The following is a 22514-nucleotide window of genomic DNA, read 5'->3' as shown; positions in this document are numbered from 1 at the left end:
ATTCTAACTCGTCCATCAGATCTAAATAGACCGCAATTTTCAAATCTAAAAAATAGAAATGCCTTCAGCTTGTCGCATTCTTTCCTGATTAATGTTAGGAGCTCATTGGAAGTTTGCCTTAATTATTATTAGGTTCGTTTTCTTTCTCTTGAGGATTCCGCAAATTGATTCAGATGTTACACCGTTGATTATGTTGTCAATTATGGTAATTTGATCCAGTTTATTATTACATGCTTTGCTTTGGCAGCATCGGGTTTACATTTTCAACGGCTGGGTAAATTGATGGACACATTGTGTACCTACATTTATCCTCAAAACTGTCGAGTACATACCTAATTCATATTCCCCTGAGTAATGTCACTAATGGCAAATTATTAATTCCACTAAAACCCGAGTAATACTTTCAATTCACCAAAAATACTCACATATACTGACATATAATACCCAAATAATACATGCCAATTGTTAACTATTCCTAAAAAAGTTGAACAATATTTCTTCTAAAGGGTGTTTATTTTCGAGGTATATAACTTTAAATTGGCATTACTGTTCAAGATGGCGACCGATTTAATAGCTGTCAAGTGATTTATTCTCAGTTTGGTTTGGCAATTCATCATGAATAGACTCACGCCTGAACAACGCTTGCAAATAGTGCAATTTCATGTCGAAAATAATGGTTCTGTACGGAATACGTATCGCGCACTACGTCCATTTTATCATCGACAAAATCGTCCATCAGAGCAGATAATTCGATTAACCATGGAACGTTTTCACACCACATTTACTCTTATTGATAACTCGCATCCCCAGAGACGCCGTACGTACAGAAGAAGCTATTGCTGCTGTAGAGCGTAGCATTGAGGAAGACCCGAATGAGTCTATCCGCCATCGAGCACAGGAATTGGATCTGTGTCCATCCACTTTATGGAAGATTTTGCGGAAGGATGTTGGTTTGCGTGCTTAAAAATCCAACTCGTGCAAGAATTGAAGCCAAACGATCATCAAGTAAGGCGTAGATTCGTCGAATGGGCCCAAAATGAGATTGCCGTTGTTCCCGATTTTTATAAGCGAATTTTGTTTAGCGATGAAGCGCACTTCTGGTAGAATGTCTACGTCAACAAACAAAACAGCCGCATTTGGAGTGAAGCTAATCCTCAAGTGTATGTCGAAACACCGTTACATCCAGAAAAACTGACTGTGGAATCATTGGTGCGTACTTCTTCAAAAACGATGATGGCCAGAACGTTACAGTCAATGGTGATCGGTATAGAGCCATGATTACTAACTTTTTCATTCCTGAATTGAACAACCATGATGTCCAGGAGCTGTGGTTCCAACAAGACGGCGCAACATGTTACACAGCTCGTGCCACAATCGATTTATTGAAAGACACGTTTAGTGACCGCCTAATTTCACGTTTTGGACTTGTGAATTGGCCTCCAAGATCTTGTGATTTAAAACCGCTAGACTACTGTCTGTGGGGCTATGTGAAGTCATTGGTCTATGCGGATAAGCCACAAACCCTTGACCATTTGGAAGGCAACATTCGCCGTGTTATTGCCGATATACGGCCACAAATGTTGGAAAAAGTCATCGAAAATTGGACGTCCAGATTGGACTACATTAGAGCCAGCCGTGGCGGTCATATGCCAGAAATTATATTCAAAATGGAAGAACTATCAATTATAACTATACAAACATAAACCATGAAAAAACATATTTTGGATTGTCCTAGACTTTGTCTAGAACAGAATTATTTTCAGTCTGCTTTCAACCGAAACTTTCATGGATAATTTAGAACGTTAAATTCACGAACAACCCTTAAATAAAAATTATCTTTATTCGTACAGGTATGTGGATGACATTATGTGTTGTTCTAAAGGTACCTACTGATAGACAGTTTCAAGATTCTACATAATAAAAACGAAAGTCATCGTTTAACACTATTTGAAAGATAAACAGGAACAATTCCAATCAATTTTGTTGAATTATCAGGCAAATGTAAATAGGTCTTCTCTCTTGAATACCTTCAAATGAATTTCTGGAAATAATTACGAATATCTTGCATATTATGTTTTCAATAATTATAATTTCATATTATCCAAAACATTTCTACAGGAATCTCGAATAATTTTTGCGCCATCTATAGGTAATGGTTCAGCGTCATCTGTTATCGAGATACTTCTCCTCTCCACTCAGGGCACTCAATAGTGTTTGACTTATGCAACCGCTATTATCATCAGCTCCAAATATACAAGTGACCTCTAGCTCTAATTCTGACATTGGCGTCCAAACCATAGAGAAAGGAGGAAAAGAGTGACGACTCAGCGGTAAAATAAATAAGCGTGATTGTGGCGACCTTATGGGCAGGGATTGGAACTAATGATGTTGATTCTGCGCATTTGGCTCCTTATTATTTCATAATTCCAAACAACTCAAAATTTGAATGAAAACCTGCACCGAAAATTGTGAAAAAACTGTAATATCAATTACAGTTTTTTCAATATTTCAGTGAGGTTTTGCATCCAACTTAATTTTTACTTAAGTAATAATACTCAACGAATTTTGACATACTTTTTAATGCACATAATTATACAAATTGATATTTGTGAACACTGAACAGAAATTAATGAAATAATTGAATCAAATTATATATATCGTATTGTACCACTTAAATATTAAAGAAGGAAACATTTCATTTGAAGATAAAATAATTATTTTTGTGATTACTGACAAATATCCAGGAAATCGAAGGATTGATTGAGAATTGGAATTTTCAATTCTTTGGCAGAACTCCAACGTAAGCCTTTTGAAACCTGGAACAAAGTGAAAAATTGATGGTGATCCTGAAGAGACTTTCATTGAAAGTATATAAGGTGATAGCAATAGAACAATATGAAGTGAAAATATAACTCCCTTTTCTTAAATCGACACAACTGCTCCCTTCGACATTTAGGTACTAATATAAAAAAAAATTCTCTTTGTTAAATAACTCTTTTTCTTGATATTAATTTGATTTAAAATGCCTGGTCTTTTCTTCACAAAAAGGGAAACAGTATCAGTATTCGGTTGGTAATTTCTGATCCTATCTGAACTTGAATCTGTTAAACTAGTACTCGGCACATAATTAATTAAATTATTCTGATCTTAAAGCAGTGCATAAATTGGAAAATCTGGCAGGGATGAAAGTAAAAGTCTTGTTTTAGGTGTATTGAACAAATTGTCCTCACTGATATGGTCCCCACATATTTTACTCATACTCATATTAATATTTGCTGGATAGAACAGCTTCAATTGATTTATCCCATTCAAAAATTCTAGTTGGAGGTCTAAAACAGTGCTTGTTCGTGGTTGAACCCCTGACAAGTTTGGATGCAACATGAATAGATAATGATATGATAAAATGCTGATCAGTTATGACAAAAGGTGCTTTATATTTATAATTATCATACTTATACGATAAAACTAGAAGATATATGCCTAAGATTCTTCAATGCGTTGCCATCAAATATTCAAACGGAGGAAAATTTCGAAAAATACGAAAAATACTTACCTACATGATCATTTATTTCAACTGGAACCCTCTAAAATTTAGGATTTTTTTATGTAAAGAGTTTTTGACATTGTTTCATTTGTTATTTTTTTGTAAATGAGAACCTTCTGAAATAAAGATTGTTATTATTATTAACAAACTTGTACCTGCAAGAAAATAAGAATCAGGAGAGAACTGAAATGAAACACAAAAGAGAGGTTGGAATTTACGCCGAAAACATTTCATCAGTAGATACAGTAGATAAGGATGAAATATGTTTTTGTGTGAAATAGCGATACATTAGTTCCTAACCCTGTCCCTCGGGTCGCTAGCATCAACATTTCAAACGACTGCACGCAGTCGTCAGTCTTCTCTTTATTTATCTATGGTCCAAACCATCAAATGAAAACTACGTATGGTTGGCTTACTATCTATACAATGCGAAGAGAAAGGAAAGTCCCATATTACGAGTCAAAATACAGAGACTTAATAAACCACAGTGTGAGGCATTGTCCTAATAGAACGCGAATGCGCGATCATCGTAAGTTCGCGCGAATTTTACTCGTACGAACGCGCGATCAAACATATTGAACTCTAATAGGTGTCCTAACTGACAATCGCACGACGCGGTCGCGCGACTCAAATGTTTGAAACCCTATTCGCGCGAACTTAGTTCGTACGAACGCGCGATCAAACATATTGAATTTGAATAGGTGTCCTAATTGAAATTCGTGCGAAAACGTCGGAGTGGTACCGAGTGATTGCAATCGTCTCTGATCATATTGCATAGGTAGTCAAATGCTTCTGGAGACATAGACATATAATAATAAAATGCAGACTTATCTTCTCGTAAGTCAAAATATTGATTGTGAAATTCACCACGATTTGGTCTCATTTTTAACAAAGCACTTTGCGTCCCACGTTGTTTTTTTTCATTTCCATCTAAATCCGCACAAAACGTCATCCAAATATTTCCCGACAGCAAACATTTTGCGTGTCTGACGTCCATGGTTGTTGGTATCGACCGTGCCACTGCCCGGTCACGCTCGCTCCCGTCGTCAAATCGCGCGAGCAAGATTCGCGTAATCGCTTATTCGCGTTCTATTAGGACACCCAGTTTTTGATGTCGCGCGAACACGCGATGGTCGCATCGCTCGCATCGCGCATTCGCGTTCTATTAGGACAATGCCTAACAGTGGCGACACGCCTGGTCTCGTCTTTGATTGGCTGAGCCTAAATATGGCGTCTTGCTGTTTACATTCTCTGTTTACCGGATTTTTGGGATTTATTCAAAATATATAAGGCCCATTTTACTAAGTGACCAGTGCCGTATTTAGGGCGTGGCAAAGGTGGCACTTGCCACGGGCGCAATGTCCGCAGGGGCGCCCAAAAATATCAAGAGAAAAAATATTGAAGTACCAGGCGAAATAATTCGAAAGATCACAACTCAGTTTTCATTTATTCTAGGGATTCATCAAACCAAATAGCTTTATATTTCAACCAAAAACTTGAAAATCAAGCTCGTGAAATATTACATAGGTACATACTTGAACTTGACTTGATTTGAGATATTTATTGATTGACTTGATATCCAGTTACTTGATATTACTTAAGCTTGATATACACGAGTCGCAGGTCGTATATTTCTGAAGGGGATTCCCCGAGCTCCGAGATGACTGAAGCGATCGCCAGCAGTGGCGTAACTAGAATTGTCTCATGAGGGGTCGTTTACCCTCACTTTGGAAAAGCACAATCTTTAAATTTTTTATATTCTTTTTTTAATTTGGTTGGGAATTGGGATGCCTAGACTGTCCTCCATGAATCAATTCATTTCACAAAGAGGTTCTGCGTGATTCTAAAAGAATCTAAGAAAACATAATAAAATCATAAAACTGCTATGGTGGCCGTCGGCTGAGAACAACCGCAAACGGTGAATCTACGAAGGGTATGGCATTAAAAACAGATGGTGTAAATTTCAGTTGAAAATATTCCATCATCGGGTATTTTATAAAGTGAAAAAAATGTAACTGGAATTTCTTTGACGAATTAAAGTGACAGAATATTTCAAATTTATCTATAAATCTAAAATATTCTCACTCTTCAATCAATTCCACATAAAAGAATAGTTTTTTTCTCATGACCTCTATTTTACAGAGAATTTTTACGTACCTTTGCATTCCCGATCAATTCAATTATTTATCAGTTTGATTCATATAATACTGTTATATGAGACTATAGGCGCATATTTTCAATTACTGAATTTATAGGGAAGAAATAATCTCATAATTAAAAAAACATCAAAAATATTGATAATCGTGAATCGAATTGAGTAATTCTAAATACGAAAATTGATAAAACGTTTTCATAAGACAAGTATTTTTATTTGGTATTTCAGATCCAGTTTCGAAAACCATCTTATATCTAATACCTCGAACACTCATGTTCAAAGAATTCTTTATTTGATTATTTTATCGAACATATTTTCTAGCGATACCTTGCTTTTGGGCATTTTCAAATGGAGAGAACTTTACCCCAATAAATTTAGCAGAACCACTTTTGGAACTTTAGATTTATGTTTGGCAATTTTAGGCTAATATACTATCCTATTGAAATTTTTTCCTCTCTATTGTCGGAGAAATCGCGGCTTCTGCTAGCTCAACTTTATGCTAGCAAAACCTAAAAGCCTAATCATGTAATCAAACAGTGCTTGAAGGTTTCTAAATATTAAGAAACTGTATTTTTTATCTTGTTATTATTATTATTTATAGTGATTAAATTTTGGTCCCCATTTCAGAATAGTTGATATTTTTGGTTCTTTTATACAAAATAGTTTAATAAATGAAAGTGCTTTTTGCAAAGTTCCTTCTCATTTCATTATTCTATTTTTGATGTGGCACTACAGAATGCAAAAAACCAAGTAGCTTGATAGAATTCAAGTACTTCATAACTAAATACTTGACTTGAGATTGAAAAACTATTAGTTGACTTGAACTTGACTTGATTTCAGGTCAAGCCAAGCCAAGCCAAGTAGCTTAAATATCAAGTGAAGCCGTGAATCCCTAATGAATACGCCTCGCAACGAACGATGCCGAGGAATCTGGAAACATTGAAAATATTGCTAGCCTAGCCTTCCCTAGAATTTGCGCACAAAGCCAAAAATAATCAGTAAAACGAAAATATATGACTTAAGTTATGAACAAAAAAATACTATAAGAAAATATAATGGATGAAAAAAAATCTTCGAAAATGAGGGGCGCTGTCTAATATATTGCCACAGTGACAGGCGCAATAGTACCTAGATACGGCTCTGTAAGTGACTGTGGTATTCTTCAGTTGAATAAATTTGTTCTATATACGATCAAATGCTATCAGGCCCAATAATTTAAATTTTGAGAGAGTGTCATTTCAGTTCCGTCAATTATATTCTTAAGTTCTATGGTTAAGCCATATGGTTCGCCATTTTTAGGCTCAATTTCCTGATTTGATTGTTGAATGTCTTATCAGGTATTCTTTTTTCATAACCTCACAATAGCTTAATAATTAAACTGAAAAAAACATTGACCTTTCTGAAGTACGAAAGAATTTTCATAAATAAATCACATTGTAAACTATTTTTGAGATTTTTGAGAATCAATTTAAATTGATAACGAATGTTGGAATCGAAACAAAATGCATCAGTTGCAAGGCGATTTCCGTTCCTCTTATTAATGTTCTAAGTGCTAGCAGTTTCTGGCGGTCTTAAAGAATTATGGGAAAAGACGTAGGAAACAAATCCAACCTTATATTTGTATTGATTCAAATTCAAAAAATTACCAAAATCCGTTGAAAGTCCATTTTCACATGATATGAAAAACAGATTCCTCCTTCCAGACCCACTCGAGTATCACCCCAAGCCAACAGGTGGCGCGAAAAGTAATGTTCGATAAAATCGCGAGAGTTTCCAATTTACAGGACCTTAAACTATTTTTTATAGGGCAAAGCTCTGCAGGGAGAGATTTAACCATAGACTTATATGTCTATAGATAGTCTTACCACATCTATATTTATTTATAATCACTTCAAATGGGGTACCGCCATCTAATGTTAGCAGCCGATAAATACATTTTTAGGAACCTGAATGCATGATTGATATGCATTACAGATCATTTGCCCTGTCCGATCATAGCGATTTTAATTTGTTTTTGGCACATTTCAAATAATGAATATTGACAATTAGATAATATTATCACCTCACTGAGTGACTCTGTACTGCCTTGAGTTCATTAAGAAAGAAGTGAGAAGTATATTATGACAGAAACCAATTTAATATTTCTCCTTCAAATTGTAATTATGTCTTCATGAATTCTGCCAAAACTGGATTTTCCTCGAATTTTTTCATTCAAGAACTTGAAAAGTCAAAAAAATTGTTTTAACTACCATCAGAACTCAGAAGTCAGAACTACTGAGCAACTTATCATTCCTTGAATCATGAATTATTATAAATATAACGTCTGATAAATGTAAAAATGTTGATTTTTTAATCAAACTACTTATATTTGAAAATTATGTTTTCAATTTGAAATTAATTTCTTAATTTCAATTTTTTTTTGTGAAACATTGACATGGAAAATCACAAAAATTTATATAAACAGGAAATGTCTTTTCGCGCCTATATTCGATTCCAGAACAACTACGCATCGATAAGTAGATCCTAATTCTGTCATTCGTCCGCTCGAAAATTTCGAGAATACTCCATATTTTGCCGCTTCTTTATTTTTACATTAGATAAATCGAATCGATTATACGTATTTTAAAATATCTAATAGGTTTTTAGTGAATTGAATTCCAACACCCCTAACGACCGTTGGATACAGTTCCGGCTCTTATGGAAGCGTAGGACAGATCTCTTTGAAGTTTCTGCCTGTGGATAATTTCACATGTGGTGGTAAGCCGGTTATCGTCGTAAAAAACGTTATAATATTTTTCAATTTTAAAATTTAAACTATTTTGATATATAACAATGCATCAAGAAACGTTACAATTAATCCACATCCTCGAAAAAACAGTTTCTCCTGGTGAGTACATTTTATTTTTATTTTACCACCTGTACGCCTTTTATTTATTCTTATAAGAATTGCATGTGAAATTTTATTTTTATTTATATGGAATTATCTTAGTACTTATTTTAGTTATAATAGTAACCTTATATTTTCGACAAGGTCATTAGTTTTGATTTTTCATAATTCACAATTTCCATTTATTACAATGAGTAATAGATTTTAGTTCGATTCATGATTATATACTTCCATATATCTTCATACACTTTCTTATCTCTTATTTTTTCTTATTTTGTTATTTTATATTGGAACAGGAATATGAATCACAATTTAAATATTATTTCTAGACAAGACCGAATTAGAACAAGCATCGTCTTTTCTTGAACAGGCGGCTCTCACAAATGTCGTACAATTTATAAAGACTTTATCTGAAATATTAAGGCATGGGGGAAATAGTCCAGTGGCTCGTATGGCTGCAGGCCTACAGCTCAAAAATCAACTCACTTCAAAAGATCCTGCCATCAAAACAAATTTTCAGTTGAGATGGCTCAACTTTCCAGAAGAAATACGTACTTATGTTAAAAAAAATGTAAGTCTTTAATATTATTATACAAAATATTTTGTTATTGGTTATATTATAATTGCAGGTTGTTGGAGCACTAGGTACAGAAACAAATCGACCATCTTCTGCAGCTCAATGTGTTGCTTATATTGCTGTAACTGAGTTACCACAAGGACAATGGCCCGATTTAATAAGTACATTGGTAAACAATGTGGTTCAACCTCACTCTACAGAAATGCAAAAAGAAGCCACGCTAGAGGCAATTGGTAAACTGAGTAGTATATTTTTTATATATAGAAAGACTAATACCCAATTTTAGGTTACATATGCCAAGAAATAGACTCAGATGTACTTGTAACTCAATCAAACGATATACTAACTGCTATTATCCATGGAATGAGAAGTCAAGAAACTTGTAACCAAGTGAGACTGGCTGCAACTCAAGCACTTCTCAATTCCCTTGAATTCACCAAAGCCAACTTTGAAAAAATAACTGAAAGGAATTATATTATGGAAGTAGTTTGTGAAACTACACAGTCACCAGATTCCCAAGTCAAGGTAAATTTTATTAATATACAATGTTTGAAAGTCATAAGTTGTAGGAGAAATAATAAAACATATTCTATAATAACAGTTTTGAATCTATTTCATAATTTTTATTTTACTTCTAGGTTGCAGCCTTACAATGCTTGGTTAAAATTATGTCACTTTACTACCAACACATGGAACCATATATGGGACAAGCTCTATTCCCTATAACTTTAGAAGCTATGAAGTCAGAAAATGATGCTGTCTCCTTACAAGGTATTGAATTCTGGTCTAACGTAAGTGATGAAGAAGTAGACTTGGCTATTGAAGATACTGAAGCTCAAGAAAGTGGAAAAACACCATCAAGGTAAGTTCAAATGAATTTATAGTGTTGTTTGTCTTATATTTTTTGCCATTTCAATTTATTACAGAGTGTCCAGACATTATGCCAAAGGAGCCCTACAATACATTGTACCTATTCTACTTCAGAAACTTACAAAACAAGAAGAACTTGACGATGAAGATGACTGGAACCCCAGCAAAGCAGCTGGAGTGTGTCTTATGCTACTCGCCTCTTGTTGTGAAGATGAGATTGTTCCTTTTGTACTGCCTTTCATCAAGGACAATATCAAATCGGAAAACTGGAGGTTCAGGGATGCCTCATTAATGGCTTTCGCTTCAATTTTAGGTGTGTTTAGTTTTCAAATAGCTCTTGTTCAAAATGCCTCTAACAAATTATATTGCAGAGTGAAATATCATTGATAATATTTTTATCTGTTGAACATTTGTGGAGTTGAAAAATTATAGACTTTTTTTTCTCTAGGTGGTCTAGAAGGCACCACTCTGAAGCCATTGGTGGAGCAGGCAATGCCAACTCTTATCGAGCTCATGTATGATAATAGTGTGATCGTTAGAGATACAGCTGCTTGGACAATTGGAAGGATTTCAGAAATAATTCCAGAGGCAGCTATTAACGAAACTTTCCTTAAACCTCTATTAGAAGCTCTCATCAATGGCCTCAAGGCTGAACCAAGAGTAGCGGCCAATATCTGCTGGGCGTTCTCTGGTGAGTGTTGATAGAAACACTATATGTTGAGTTTTCTTACTGGCAATTCACAAGAATTTCTGAAACCAAATCATTTTATATTTAAAGAGATCATACAGTTTTTTTCTCTATTTTTAATTTATTGATATACACACTTGCGGTGAATATTCTTTTGTCTTTTGAAGATTTATGTATGAACTTGAAAGAATTTGGAAGTAAAAATGCTGACCGTAGGCTTATTTGGAGTATGCTTTGCATTTTCATTGACATTTGTTGAGTTTTTTTGTCCAGAAATTTATTACTAAGATGCATAGAAAACTTGGCATGTCTACTTATACCTGTAAAACTTTCAGAAAAAATGGGAGATTTTTCAGATTTATACCAACTTTATTTGGAGAGATCGCGTTTGTTTAAGATGGCGCATACAGCGTTTATATTTGACATTTCTCTCAATTCTTGTCTTCTTCTTCTTCTTATATCCTTTACTATGTGCTAGGACTCACTCCTGACCTTCGAGTATAGAACAATAATATTCTATGTTCGTGACAATCTTCTATACTGGCATTATATTCGGTTCATTTCATTAAAAATTCAATATGAACTGGATTGTAATTTATTGTGAAAGTTTGTGAAGTCTTAAATCAATATTTCATTTTTTAATGGCGCCAGGCAGATAGCGGGAATTTCTGAAGAGCGCCACTTTACAGAACTCTGCTGAAGCAGAACACCAAAGCAACAGGTGGATATCTCAAAAAGTCTGAAACAAAATTGAATCAGTACACACACCAGGGATTCTATGCATCTTATTTATTACCTTGTTTCATCATGGAACAAAATTTATAATTATTCGTTTCCACAAATTTGTTCTCCAATTCTTCATTTCAACAATAACAATTGTAGAAAATAGAAGAAATGAAAAATGTAAGCAAACTAAATGAAAGTGAAGAAAATTATCGTCATTTTAAGAATTGTCTAACAAAATTGTGTGGGAACCTAACTTTGTAGAGCCTTTTTTTTTGTCTAAGCTACATCACATAAAAGCTCCATTCAAATTTTTTTTTATATTTTCAAGGCTTGGCAGAAGCAGCTTTTGAAGCAGTTTCTGGAGGAGACGATAATGGACAACCTGAAACATATCCTTTGTCCCAATACTTCGAATACATTATCCACCGTCTATTGGAAACCACTGACAGGGCAGACGGAGGGCAGGCAAATCTAAGACCTGCTGCCTATGAAGCTTTGATGGAAATGGTTAAAAACTCTCCCAAGGATTGTTATGTTGCAGTAAGAAATACCACTGTTGTCATTTTGGAAAGGTACTTGGCATTTTTTTAAATTCACATTCCCACTACGAAGTAAGGAGCTAAAATTATACATTTTTTTTTTCAGACTTCAGCAAGTTCTGCAGATGGAGGCACACATTGTTAATCATAACGATCGTAGCCAATTTAATGACTTACAATCACTTCTATGCGGTACTTTGCAATCTGTTCTGAGGAAGATGACACCTGAAGATGCACCTCAAATCTCCGATGCTATAATGACTGCTATGTTGACAATGTTCAGTTCGAATAAGAGCGGAGGTAAGTAGATTTCATTTCTGGAAATTTAACATATAGAGAGGTTCCGGAGTAAGGGAATCTCCTTTCCCCACTTCAAAATATTCATTGAATCATTATATCAACATGAGGATTCTGATAATAATTAAGTTAATTAATATGTTGACTGCGTTACATACATTTCAAGATTCGTTTCCCATGTGGTATCAGGGGGATATCAAATATTATTTTCAATGCCATATTGTGATAAATTTCGCGAACCTAGCACAAAATCCTGTGAAAATTTTTTTTGTGACTGGTGAGGAGATCGCATTCTCAGACAATAAAGGATTGTTCAATAATAATGATAATTTGCAAAAAAAATTTTTGCGAAAAAGAGTGAAAATTATAAATAAAATTTTGAGAAGATAATCGTCCAATTTATACAAAACATTCAAAATCAATAATGGCGTCAGTAGGGGAGAGCGGGGCTGGACTTTCCGATTTTCAAATAATACGAAATTTTATCATGAAAATGAAGGGCTTCATGTTCAACATGGGTAAATCTCGAACAGATATTTATCGTTTTTAAAAATATTATAGGCGCTTTTACTGATATCTCGGTAGTATTTTTGCAGAAGCAAAAAGTCTGTAAAATTTTGGAGCGGAACATTCAACCTTGCTTTGGGGCGAGTTGTTCCACCTTTGGTGCAAATTGTTCCGCTGAGATTTTTACTATATTTTGTTGAAATAATGAAGGTTGCATTGAATAAAACAATTATTTCTATCAACCTATGTATGTTAAGTTTATTTTATGCGAACTGAACTAAAAAACCACAAAATATTATGTTCCTGGTTTATATTGACTTTTTTTATTCAGTTGAAAAAAAATTGAAGTCCAAATCTTATCATATGTGTAAATATATTTTTAAAATAAAAAATATAATTGGTTACTTCTAGATGAACTTTTAATTCAGGTAAATTTCAATTAGAATCAAATTAAATTAAATTTTAATTGAAATTAAAATCATTAGTCAGCAGTCTTCCAGTTGTACTTTGGAAATCTCCATTTTTATTCATCAGCAATCTTATTCATCATTCACAATTAGAACACATATAAATAACTTTATCATTTCCATCTAAATATTTGGTAGAAGCCCAATTTTTACACATGTTATGGTACTTTCTATCCACTGTTCTCTTGGTCGAAAATTTGAATATGAATCATAAAAAATTATGCAGTAGATACCATTCCAGATCATTACCACTGTCACTCTGGCTATCTTGCCATTTGCTTTTTCCTGTCAATAAATTTTTTCTGGAGAGTCTGATAAATTGCCGTTTTTCATAATCGTCGTTCTCTAGAAGTTTATGTAATGTCATGCGAAATTTCAATTTCTCTTGCTACAGGTCTTACCTGTCTGTCTTTCGCTTGTTGTTTCAGATCCTTAGAATAAAATAAAAATGTGTCATGAGAATTTCAGATACAATTTTAAGTCGATTGTTTCTTCCGAGGAACAACCAGCCCCTCCAGAAAAGAACTTCTTCTTCTTCTTCGTATTTTGAGCCTTGGGCTTGTGTCTTGAACTTATGGCCCTAAATTAGTTTTATAAACGAAGACTGACATATTGGCTAACTAACAAAATCAATTAAAACAATACTCAAGCAATAAGATTCCTTACTTATGTAACTACAATTTGGGAAACATCCGGGAACTTCCAGCCCCACTCCCCTATCTTGTAGAACAAAATCGAAACAATATTAAATACTAGGATTACCACTTCAATCAATTCAATCAAAATGATCTCAACAAAAAAAAAGTTGAATCAATAATATCAATGAATACTTTTATATGTAGCACTTGTTTTTATTCTCAAGTGACGTACTTGACGCTACTCTGTGTGAAATTACATCAAGAGGGGTTTTTACCATGTGATCTGCTAAAGTTTAACTACTCTCTCCTAAGCGATTTTGAGATTCCACCACTTTTCAGAATAAGTGAAGCAATCTCAAACATTCCTCAGACTTGCCATCCTTTTCTTCCACATGCAAGAATTCAAAATACGTTTTTACACTTTTTACGTCTTTATTTTCAATTTTAGAAGAATCACATTTTCACCCTGACAAAACTTTTTGTATAATATTTTTATGTGAAAATTTAGAAAAAAATTTTTTTGGAAAGTTTTATCATGCATATATTTATTCTTCAATGAAAAATTCATGTAATTATTAATTTTTTTTTCATTGAAAAAAATGATAAATAAGAACTTTCCATAATGACAAACTCTTTAAAATGAATACTAGTGAAAACCTCATATAAATCGATGGTTCTAGCATATAATAAAGCATACTAATTTTTAAACTGATTCTGAAATGGTATAGACCCCTCTTAGTGTGACCCCTTTGATTTTTATTTATTCAATGAATATTTATGTGAATTGAAAATGCATAATTCTTATGTGCTCAATAAACATCACTGAATAATTTGAGAGCATTTGAAAAATGTATCAAGTAGGCCATTAAAAATTATAACATAGATGCTTTCTCCAATAACCAGACTGTCTTTCTTCCAGGAGTCCAAGAAGATGCCCTTATGGCTGTTTCCACACTCGTTGAAGTTCTTGGAGAAGGTTTCATTAAATATATGGATGCCTTCAAGCCCTACCTATATCTAGGACTGAAAAATCACCAGGAGTACCAAGTGTGTTGTACGGCTGTCGGTTTGACAGGAGACATTTTCCGGGCACTGAAAATCAAAATCCTACCATACTGCGACGAAATCATGCAACTACTCTTGGAAAACCTCGGGGATCAATCAGTTCATAGATCGGTGAAACCACAGATATTATCAGTATTTGGAGATATTGTATTAAGCATTGGTCCCGAATTTAGGAAGTATCTGGAAGTTGTTTTGACTACTTTAGCTCAAGCGTCTCAAGCACAAGTTGACAGGAATGATTTCGATATGATCGACTACCTCAATGAGTTGCGGGAAGGTGTACTGGAAGCTTACACAGGAATCATACAAGGTAATTTCATCATGATGAATAATTCTACCATTATCTGATAAATATGGTTCATTTATTCGCTTGAAATTGCTATTATATTCACACTGGTAAAATTAGGGGAATGGACAAAATCTCAACGAAGTTCGTAGTTCATTTTCTCTTGAACCTTTCGGGCGATTGTGACAACTTTTTTTTTTTTTTAACTGTATCTTGATTCCTATAACTTGACTGTCCTAGGGACTTTGTTTTTTTTATATACAGGGTGTTCCTAAATTGAACGTACAAACGAAAAGGGGAGATTCCTTAAGTGAGTTTAAGAAAAAAAGTCCCATAAACATGGGGTCGCAAACGTTTCGTTTTCGAGATACAGAGTGTTGAAGTTTGAATTTTTTTCAAGTTTTTTTCTCATATTATCTACACTTCACAAGATATTCAACTGAAATTTGGCATAGATATTATATTTGAGAGTTCTCACCACGTGACATGGCAATTTCGATAGAAGATCTACAGGGTGATATTTTTTCTGGAACACTGCCACCTGTTCTTCTGCAGAACTTTTTTTTTGGTGAGCAACTGTTTATTTGAAAAATATAAAAAGAAGCTTTCTTCTTATACTAAACTTTTCGGTCTCTTGTAGTTTTGTCGTATCTACCAACGATTTCGAGAAAAAAAATTTTGAACGATTCTCTCGAAATTCTCGTAACTATGATAGGAAGGCCAGTTTGTAATCTGTGGTGAATGAATTCAGTGCCAGAAAAAATATCACCCTGTAGATCTTCTATCGAAATTGCCATGTCACGTGGTGAGAACTCTCAAATATAATATCTATGCCAAATTTCAGTTGAATATCTTGTGAAGTGTAGATACTATGAGAAAAAAACTTGAAAAAAATTCAAACTTCAACACTCTGTATCTCGAAAACGAAACGTTTGCGACCCCATGTTTATGGGACTTTTTTTTCTTAAACTCACTCAAGGAATCTCCCCTTTTCGTTTGTACGTTCAATTTAGGAACATCCTGTATATACGGGGGTAAACAAAAAAGTGATTAATAAGATTTTACTCAGAACGCCTTCTTATGGAGTGAGGGTGGGTCTTCCATATAAAAAATTTTTTGAGCCTCGTTCTGCTTAGTTACAGGATGAAAGAAAAATTATCAATAGTTTTTTTATTGCTTTATTTATTTTATATTTGTACCAGCTATGGTAGCTTGTTCCTGTAGATTAAGTACAACAGAACCAGAAATTGATATTCCTATTGCACAGCTCTCTTAACATACCTTCTTCATCTTAAATGGAAATTGTTGTTCATTAGATGATATTAAAAAGTATTCCTCTGATGTAATATAACGTATCTAGAGTCGTTCATTTACTTTTTTGCTCTTCAGGTTTGAAGGGTGAAGGTCCGACACCATCACCAGAATTGATGTTATTGGAGCCTCACGTTCCATTCATAGTTCAATTCATTTTGGTTGTCGCTCAAGATGCGGATCATTCAGAAACTACAATTGCTGTAGCTGCGGGCCTAGTTGGAGACTTATGTAGTGCCTTTGGAGCACCTATGATTCATCTCCTTGATCTGGAGCCCATTAATGAAATGCTTGGACAAGGCAGAAGGAGCAAGCACAGCAGGGCTAAGACCCTATCCATTTGGGCGTCAAAGGAGTTGAAAAAATTGAAGAATATCGCCAGCAATTCAGCTGCTGCGAGTTGGTAAGTACAGCTTAAATTCTTCCATGGATATGAATTAAAGGGTTATCCATTTTGTGGTTCTGAAATTAAATGTAAATAAAACACTCATTCAGAATCTTGATCAAATTTTAATTTCAATATAATGCTTGGACCTTGTCATTATGTTTGGAATACATCATTCAAATGAATTGCTGTTTAAGGATCAGGAATAAATAATTAAAAATAAAAAAAATAAAATGTTCTCTGCATGATCTCTTGCAGAACTCGATTATTGTGAGGTAATTTTCCATGAATCGCTGGCACATTTCGGGCAATGTTCGCAATATCGGGCGTCGTCTAAGGATTATCGATATAAACGTGAAACGTGAAACTCAGCAAAAAAACCCAAAGGCCATAAATCTCAAGATCTTGGTGGCCAATTCTCATAGCCGAAACATGAAATTACGCGTCCTGGGAATTTTTCTTGCAATAAAGCCAAAACGGGTTGTGTTGTGTAGGTGTTGCATATTCTCGCTGGAACCACATCGCTTCCAATTCCATATCATTAATTTCAGGCCAGAAAAAAAATTGGAAATCATTTAGCTATAACGAGTATTGGCGATTTGAGTTATATGAGTACATTCTTCTTCTTTTAGGTATGAGTTTGCATTATTCTTCATTTTTAAAGAAGTACGGGAGAATCCCTCAATCAGTCTAAATTTTACACCATACTATAACTTATTGTTGGATGCAATGGTCTCTCGGTAGTTACATGAGGATTTTCACTATCCCAGGTGCGACTATTTTGTTTGTTTACAAAACTACTAATAAAAAATATGATTTTGTCACTGAAGAAAATTGAAAAATGCAAAATCGTCGTCCAAATGTTGTTGTTCAAGCACTCAATCCGCATATGTTCTACGTCATGGGCGCCCGCAGAAATTTTTCTCAGGGGGGGCAAAAAAAAATGATTGAAAAACGATAAGGCGTCCATGATTGTCATTGAAAACCGGAAAATTGTTGAGAATCCATTACTTTCCTTTTTTCCATGCCCTTTGGATTGAGAAAGTAATATTGAGTGTGTTGTGCTGAAAAATGAGGCAATCAAAATCTCAGGGGGGGCCACGGCCCCCCCTGGCCCTCCCCTGCGGGCGCCCATGTTCTACGTATTTCATGATCAACTAGCTTTAGTTCTTATGTCAACTGAACTTCGTAAGGATGTAGATGCAAATCCAGATGCAAAATATGTCACAGCTTGCCGTAAGAAAGGCCCAAAAGTTGTGAGCGCCGAGGAATGGATGAATTTGGATCTTCTTCAACATTTTCAGCAATATTTTCGATCTTGCGTGCATTTGATTGATGTATGGACCTTAAAACAACAGGAACAGATCCTGTTTCTTCGATTTTTTTAATATTCTTACCAATTGTACGATTTGTACGCTCAGATGGATGATTATGTCGACCATAATCTGTCAGTAATCCATATTATTAAATGACCAACCTTCAACTAAACATTATTCTTCAGATGATAGTTCTCTTGACATATGTCATTGAAACAGCTGTGAAATCTGGACCACGAAATGGATAACCCACTATTTTTATCAATGTATCCTTGCTGCAATTGAATTTTGGATTCTGAAAGGGAATGTTCAAATGCTGGGTTTCATTCTGGGAATAATATTACAATTTTCTCTTATATTCCAATTGTGGACTCTACCATGCACAGCTCATTGCTAATCAGACAAGAAAGTTTAAAAAAACTTAAAACTTGTTTAAAAAAACAAGAATACAAAATTCTAGTTGAAATGTACTATAATACATACATTTTTGTAAAACGTTTTAGAAAATTCACTAAGCCCAATATTAATTGCTCTGCTCTTGTATAAAATGGAACTTCTCTTTCTACAATTACAATTAATTTTGAAATTTTCATTAATGACAATTTCATCTAAATAAAATAAATCTTACGAGACAAATATTTATCAAATGATCCTGTTAAATCGAAATCAATGGTCCCTGAGATTGAATTTCTCTTCCAGATGCCCTCGTCCTTCTCGTAGATGTATTGGAGTGAGTTTAGAAAAAGATTTTGGAATTTCTTCACATCGACGGAATTCAACCAATAGTATTTGAGAACATTTTCAAAATAAAACATTAATTTTCAATTTCAAGCCAGTAACAAAATTCGGTCTAGTCACAATAACTAAAGCTTGTTCTCTCCTACTTTTCATTTTTTAAGATGATAAATATGTGTATTTATTTATACAACTTTTATATGCCTCAGATTATGTATGTTCTGTAAGTAAAATATTAATTTTTGCAAATTTCATGTATATTTGAAAATCTTGTATATTGTGAACCTTGTTGATCTATGGGTTATGACTGGAAGATTGATAGTATATTTTCTTAGTAAATTTTAGCAATTTTTTTTCTTGTTCTGTTTCAATAAAAAAAAAATTGTAAAAATATAATATGCTCATTTACTTGGACTTTCTACATGATATTCTGGCTTGTTATATACATATATATTTTTCCATTGATTTTTATCTGTTTCTGATTGTATTTCTTACAAGAATCCCAATTTTTTAGAATGAAAAGGAAGAACATTGACCAATATGTATTGTGACTGGGACCGAACCTTTATCGACATGGTATTGGGTCCCAATGAAAAAAATTAAAAACTAGTTGAGTGGGGGTAGAGTGATTGCTAGTATGAACTTGTTGTGAGGATTTTGGGCGTTAATTGGTGATTTTAGTTGAAAAAAATTAAGGTACGTTTGCTATGAAAGTCTGGGTGGCGCCTGATTCTGAAAGTTCTGAATGGCGTTTACTATTATAGTGAAAAACATTCAACAGAATTCTGATAAAATACTTCATCTCAGTCCTAAGCAGAATGAGTTTTTTCATTCAAAATTTACATATCGATATAAAACTAACGTGTCACTCTTGGCCAATCTGAATTTAAATAGTTTAATTCCATTAGTATAAGAAACAATTATTGTTGAGGTATTCATCCAAAGTCTACAATGAATTTACCAAAATATTTTAATTGATCAATTGCCCTTTAAAACTAATTATTGACAGTTTCAGATGCATTTTTGATTCTTCAATCAATTAATCAAATAAGCAATATTAAAAACTTTTTGGAATCTAAAAAATATATACTACAGGGTAAAATTATGAAAATGAAAATCAAATGACAATAAACTAAATTGGAAAAGAATCTAAAATGTGTCTACATGTTTCTGTTATTCATAATTTCGAAAGGAACTTGATGAAAAAAGCGCATTTCAACGTTATTTTTAAAGTACAAACAATTATTTTTTCCTCTTTTCAAAATTTTTCTAAAATAAACAAGAATGATTAATGTTACCAAATCCATGATGAAATGTTTATGTCGCTGAAAATGTGCTTTATTTTTTGAATGAGACAAATGTAAACAAGTTCATTGAAAACATGTATCTCAGGTAATATGAGAATAAAGGTGAGTGGTATTTTTCTGAAAGTTTTTTGTGAGGCCCGAATGTGCCTTGCTTGTGAGTTGAGTGACAAATCTAAACTTTTTTAACAAGGGCAAATTTGTGAGGTCTAGTTAAAACAGTTCAGAAATGGTCGGTAGAATAAAATAATCTGTGATTTGAGGAGGTTTCTAAAGATAATGATGCCAAAAAATTATTGATTATTCCATTAGTATTTAAAAAAAGTTATAGGAAGCCTTCTCAATATTTTCATAAGTATAATTCCAGATGTAATTCACTATTCCTTGTATGTGTGATAAATTTGACATTAAAGCCATCTTCATTATCTCGGTTTCTCCAGTTTCTTTTGTTTTTATCATTTCTTTTTTTATCAAAATTTCACTGTCAACTAACGTACAAAATTCTGCTGTTTTCAGTCATCGTACACTTTATTTTTTTTTACTTGGCGAATTAAAATATTCTTCACAATGATGAAAAATGAAAGCCCTTCGGAGAAACTGAAATTCTGAATTTTGGCTTTTGAAACAATGGCCAATCTTTGACTTTTGATAGAAATTTTTATGAACGTTTGTCTATTTATTTATTGATCAAAAAAACTTATTGTGTATTTTAGTGGCCCATTGTTAATGTCAATACTAATAAGGCTGTATGAATTTTTAGTATGTAAGAGAAGCGAATGTGATATTTGAATGTTAGTTGTAATTTTTATGAATTGTGTAGATCTTCTACTGGCCTAAATTTTTTAGTAGTTCTCTTAATCTTTGCTGTTTATTTCATAAGGGGCATTACACCAGTTTTTGTAAATATTTTTTTCGCGAATTATTGATTTGGATTTTTGTTTGGTCTAACTGCTCATGACTGTATAAACTTAAAATTAGAAAAGTCAAATTGTTAAGTTATAAAAAAAATTGACCTGTAAAGCGTACCACACATTTTTGTTTGTAATGCTTTCTTATTGCTTTATTTGTAATAAAATATGATATAAAAAGGATATTCTATTATTGGGTGTTTGAGATTAATCTCAGGCTGTTGAGACATTCAGAAATATATTTTGATATTTTTGTGTACATCTTTACTGTTTTACATTCCAGTTCTCAAATTTTTCTCTATCGAATTTTATTTGTTGATATTATTTTTATTAGTTCATTCTATTTTTCTTGTAATTATACATTTTCATTTGGGAGAAATTTTTGAAAATTAATTGAAATTCGTGTCTTATTGAAACGTTTTCTTAGATTGAAACGTGTTAGTTAGCTGAATCGATATGAGCTTTGTAATAATGAAAAAAAAGGGTTGAATGTTGTGCCATGTTCGATTGCAATGTAAGAAATATAATGAACACCCCAAGTACAGATGCTTAACAATAGAACAATAAAGTGTGTTATGAAGACTGAGTATCTCTTAATCATGTAAAAAATAAGGTTTAGCTCAAGTGCCGAATAAATGTCGGTGCGTAATTTGTATTACTATTGTTAAACATCCGTCCCGATTATGGAGTAGCTTAAATTATATAATGTTACCATGTCTAAGGTGCCTACTGACCAATTGTATGTAATTCAAAATTAATATTCTGTAATCCTTTTATTGTTTTGTTAAATGAAAATTTCAAACGCCTCATATTTATGTTACTGAATTAGCATTTTTGAAGTTTTGATTTAGTTCGAATATGGGTAATAAAAACTTGATTTTATTGCTTATTTTATTAGTCTGTTTTCGTCAACAGCTCCTGAACATTATTTTCTGTAAAAATCTTCAATCGAATTTTGAGTGATGAACTACAGTAAACCCAGACTTGCTCAACTTTATGAAAAGTAGTAGTGAAATAAAATTAATTGCTTTATTTTATAGAACTCATCTTTCAGAAGAGGAGTTATACGTTTCAATATTCAGAAAAATAATTATTATTCTTCAAAGTTTAAATTTTGTATGAGGTGGGAACATAAAATGAACTCACTTTTTGTCATGACCAACGTTTCGCAAATTTGGTATCAGAATCAGTTGGTTTTCTTTGGTTCATAGATATGTAAAAATCATCAGGAACACCTTTCACAATAAGGTGTTCTCAAGAGATCTTATTGGAGAATTCTACAATTTCATCTCCTGTTATACCACAATTT

At 33.3% G+C, this 22514-nt stretch overlaps 1 protein-coding gene and 1 long non-coding RNA gene across 3 annotated transcripts; one reads left to right on the top strand and one right to left on the bottom strand.

Moving 5' to 3' along the window:
* Nucleotides 1–2581: 2581 nt before the first annotated feature.
* On the bottom strand, nucleotides 2582–3904 carry LOC123677976. The gene is made up of 2 exons (XR_006747174.1): nucleotides 3554–3904; nucleotides 2582–2816 (listed from the first exon to the last, which is right to left on the bottom strand). It is a non-coding gene; the product is annotated as an uncharacterized LOC123677976 (long non-coding RNA).
* A 4291-nt stretch (nucleotides 3905–8195) lies between these two features.
* Nucleotides 8196–22094, top strand: LOC123678295 (importin subunit beta-1). Of its 2 annotated transcripts, XM_045615272.1 has the most exons (13): nucleotides 8196–8586; nucleotides 8916–9157; nucleotides 9216–9396; nucleotides 9450–9688; nucleotides 9802–10025; nucleotides 10090–10346; nucleotides 10482–10724; nucleotides 11776–12019; nucleotides 12093–12286; nucleotides 14815–15270; nucleotides 16636–16960; nucleotides 17575–17712; nucleotides 18958–22094. In XM_045615272.1, exons 1-12 carry the CDS (start codon nucleotides 8532–8534, stop codon nucleotides 17684–17686), a joined length of 2772 nt encoding a protein of 923 aa, XP_045471228.1. In that variant the 5' UTR covers nucleotides 8196–8531; the 3' UTR covers nucleotides 17687–17712; nucleotides 18958–22094. The 2 variants fall into 2 exon arrangements, with proteins under 2 accessions (XP_045471228.1, XP_045471229.1); XM_045615273.1 differs by lacking the exon at nucleotides 17575–17712 and having other exon boundaries at nucleotides 8197–8586.
* The last annotated feature ends 420 nt before the right edge of the window (nucleotides 22095–22514 follow it).

This window comes from Harmonia axyridis, chromosome 4 (assembly GCF_914767665.1).
Source record: "Harmonia axyridis chromosome 4, icHarAxyr1.1, whole genome shotgun sequence".
NCBI lineage: Eukaryota > Metazoa > Arthropoda > Insecta > Coleoptera > Coccinellidae > Harmonia > Harmonia axyridis.
Note: the sequence above shows the minus strand (reverse complement) of the source record. Positions and strands in the feature narration are given on the sequence as shown.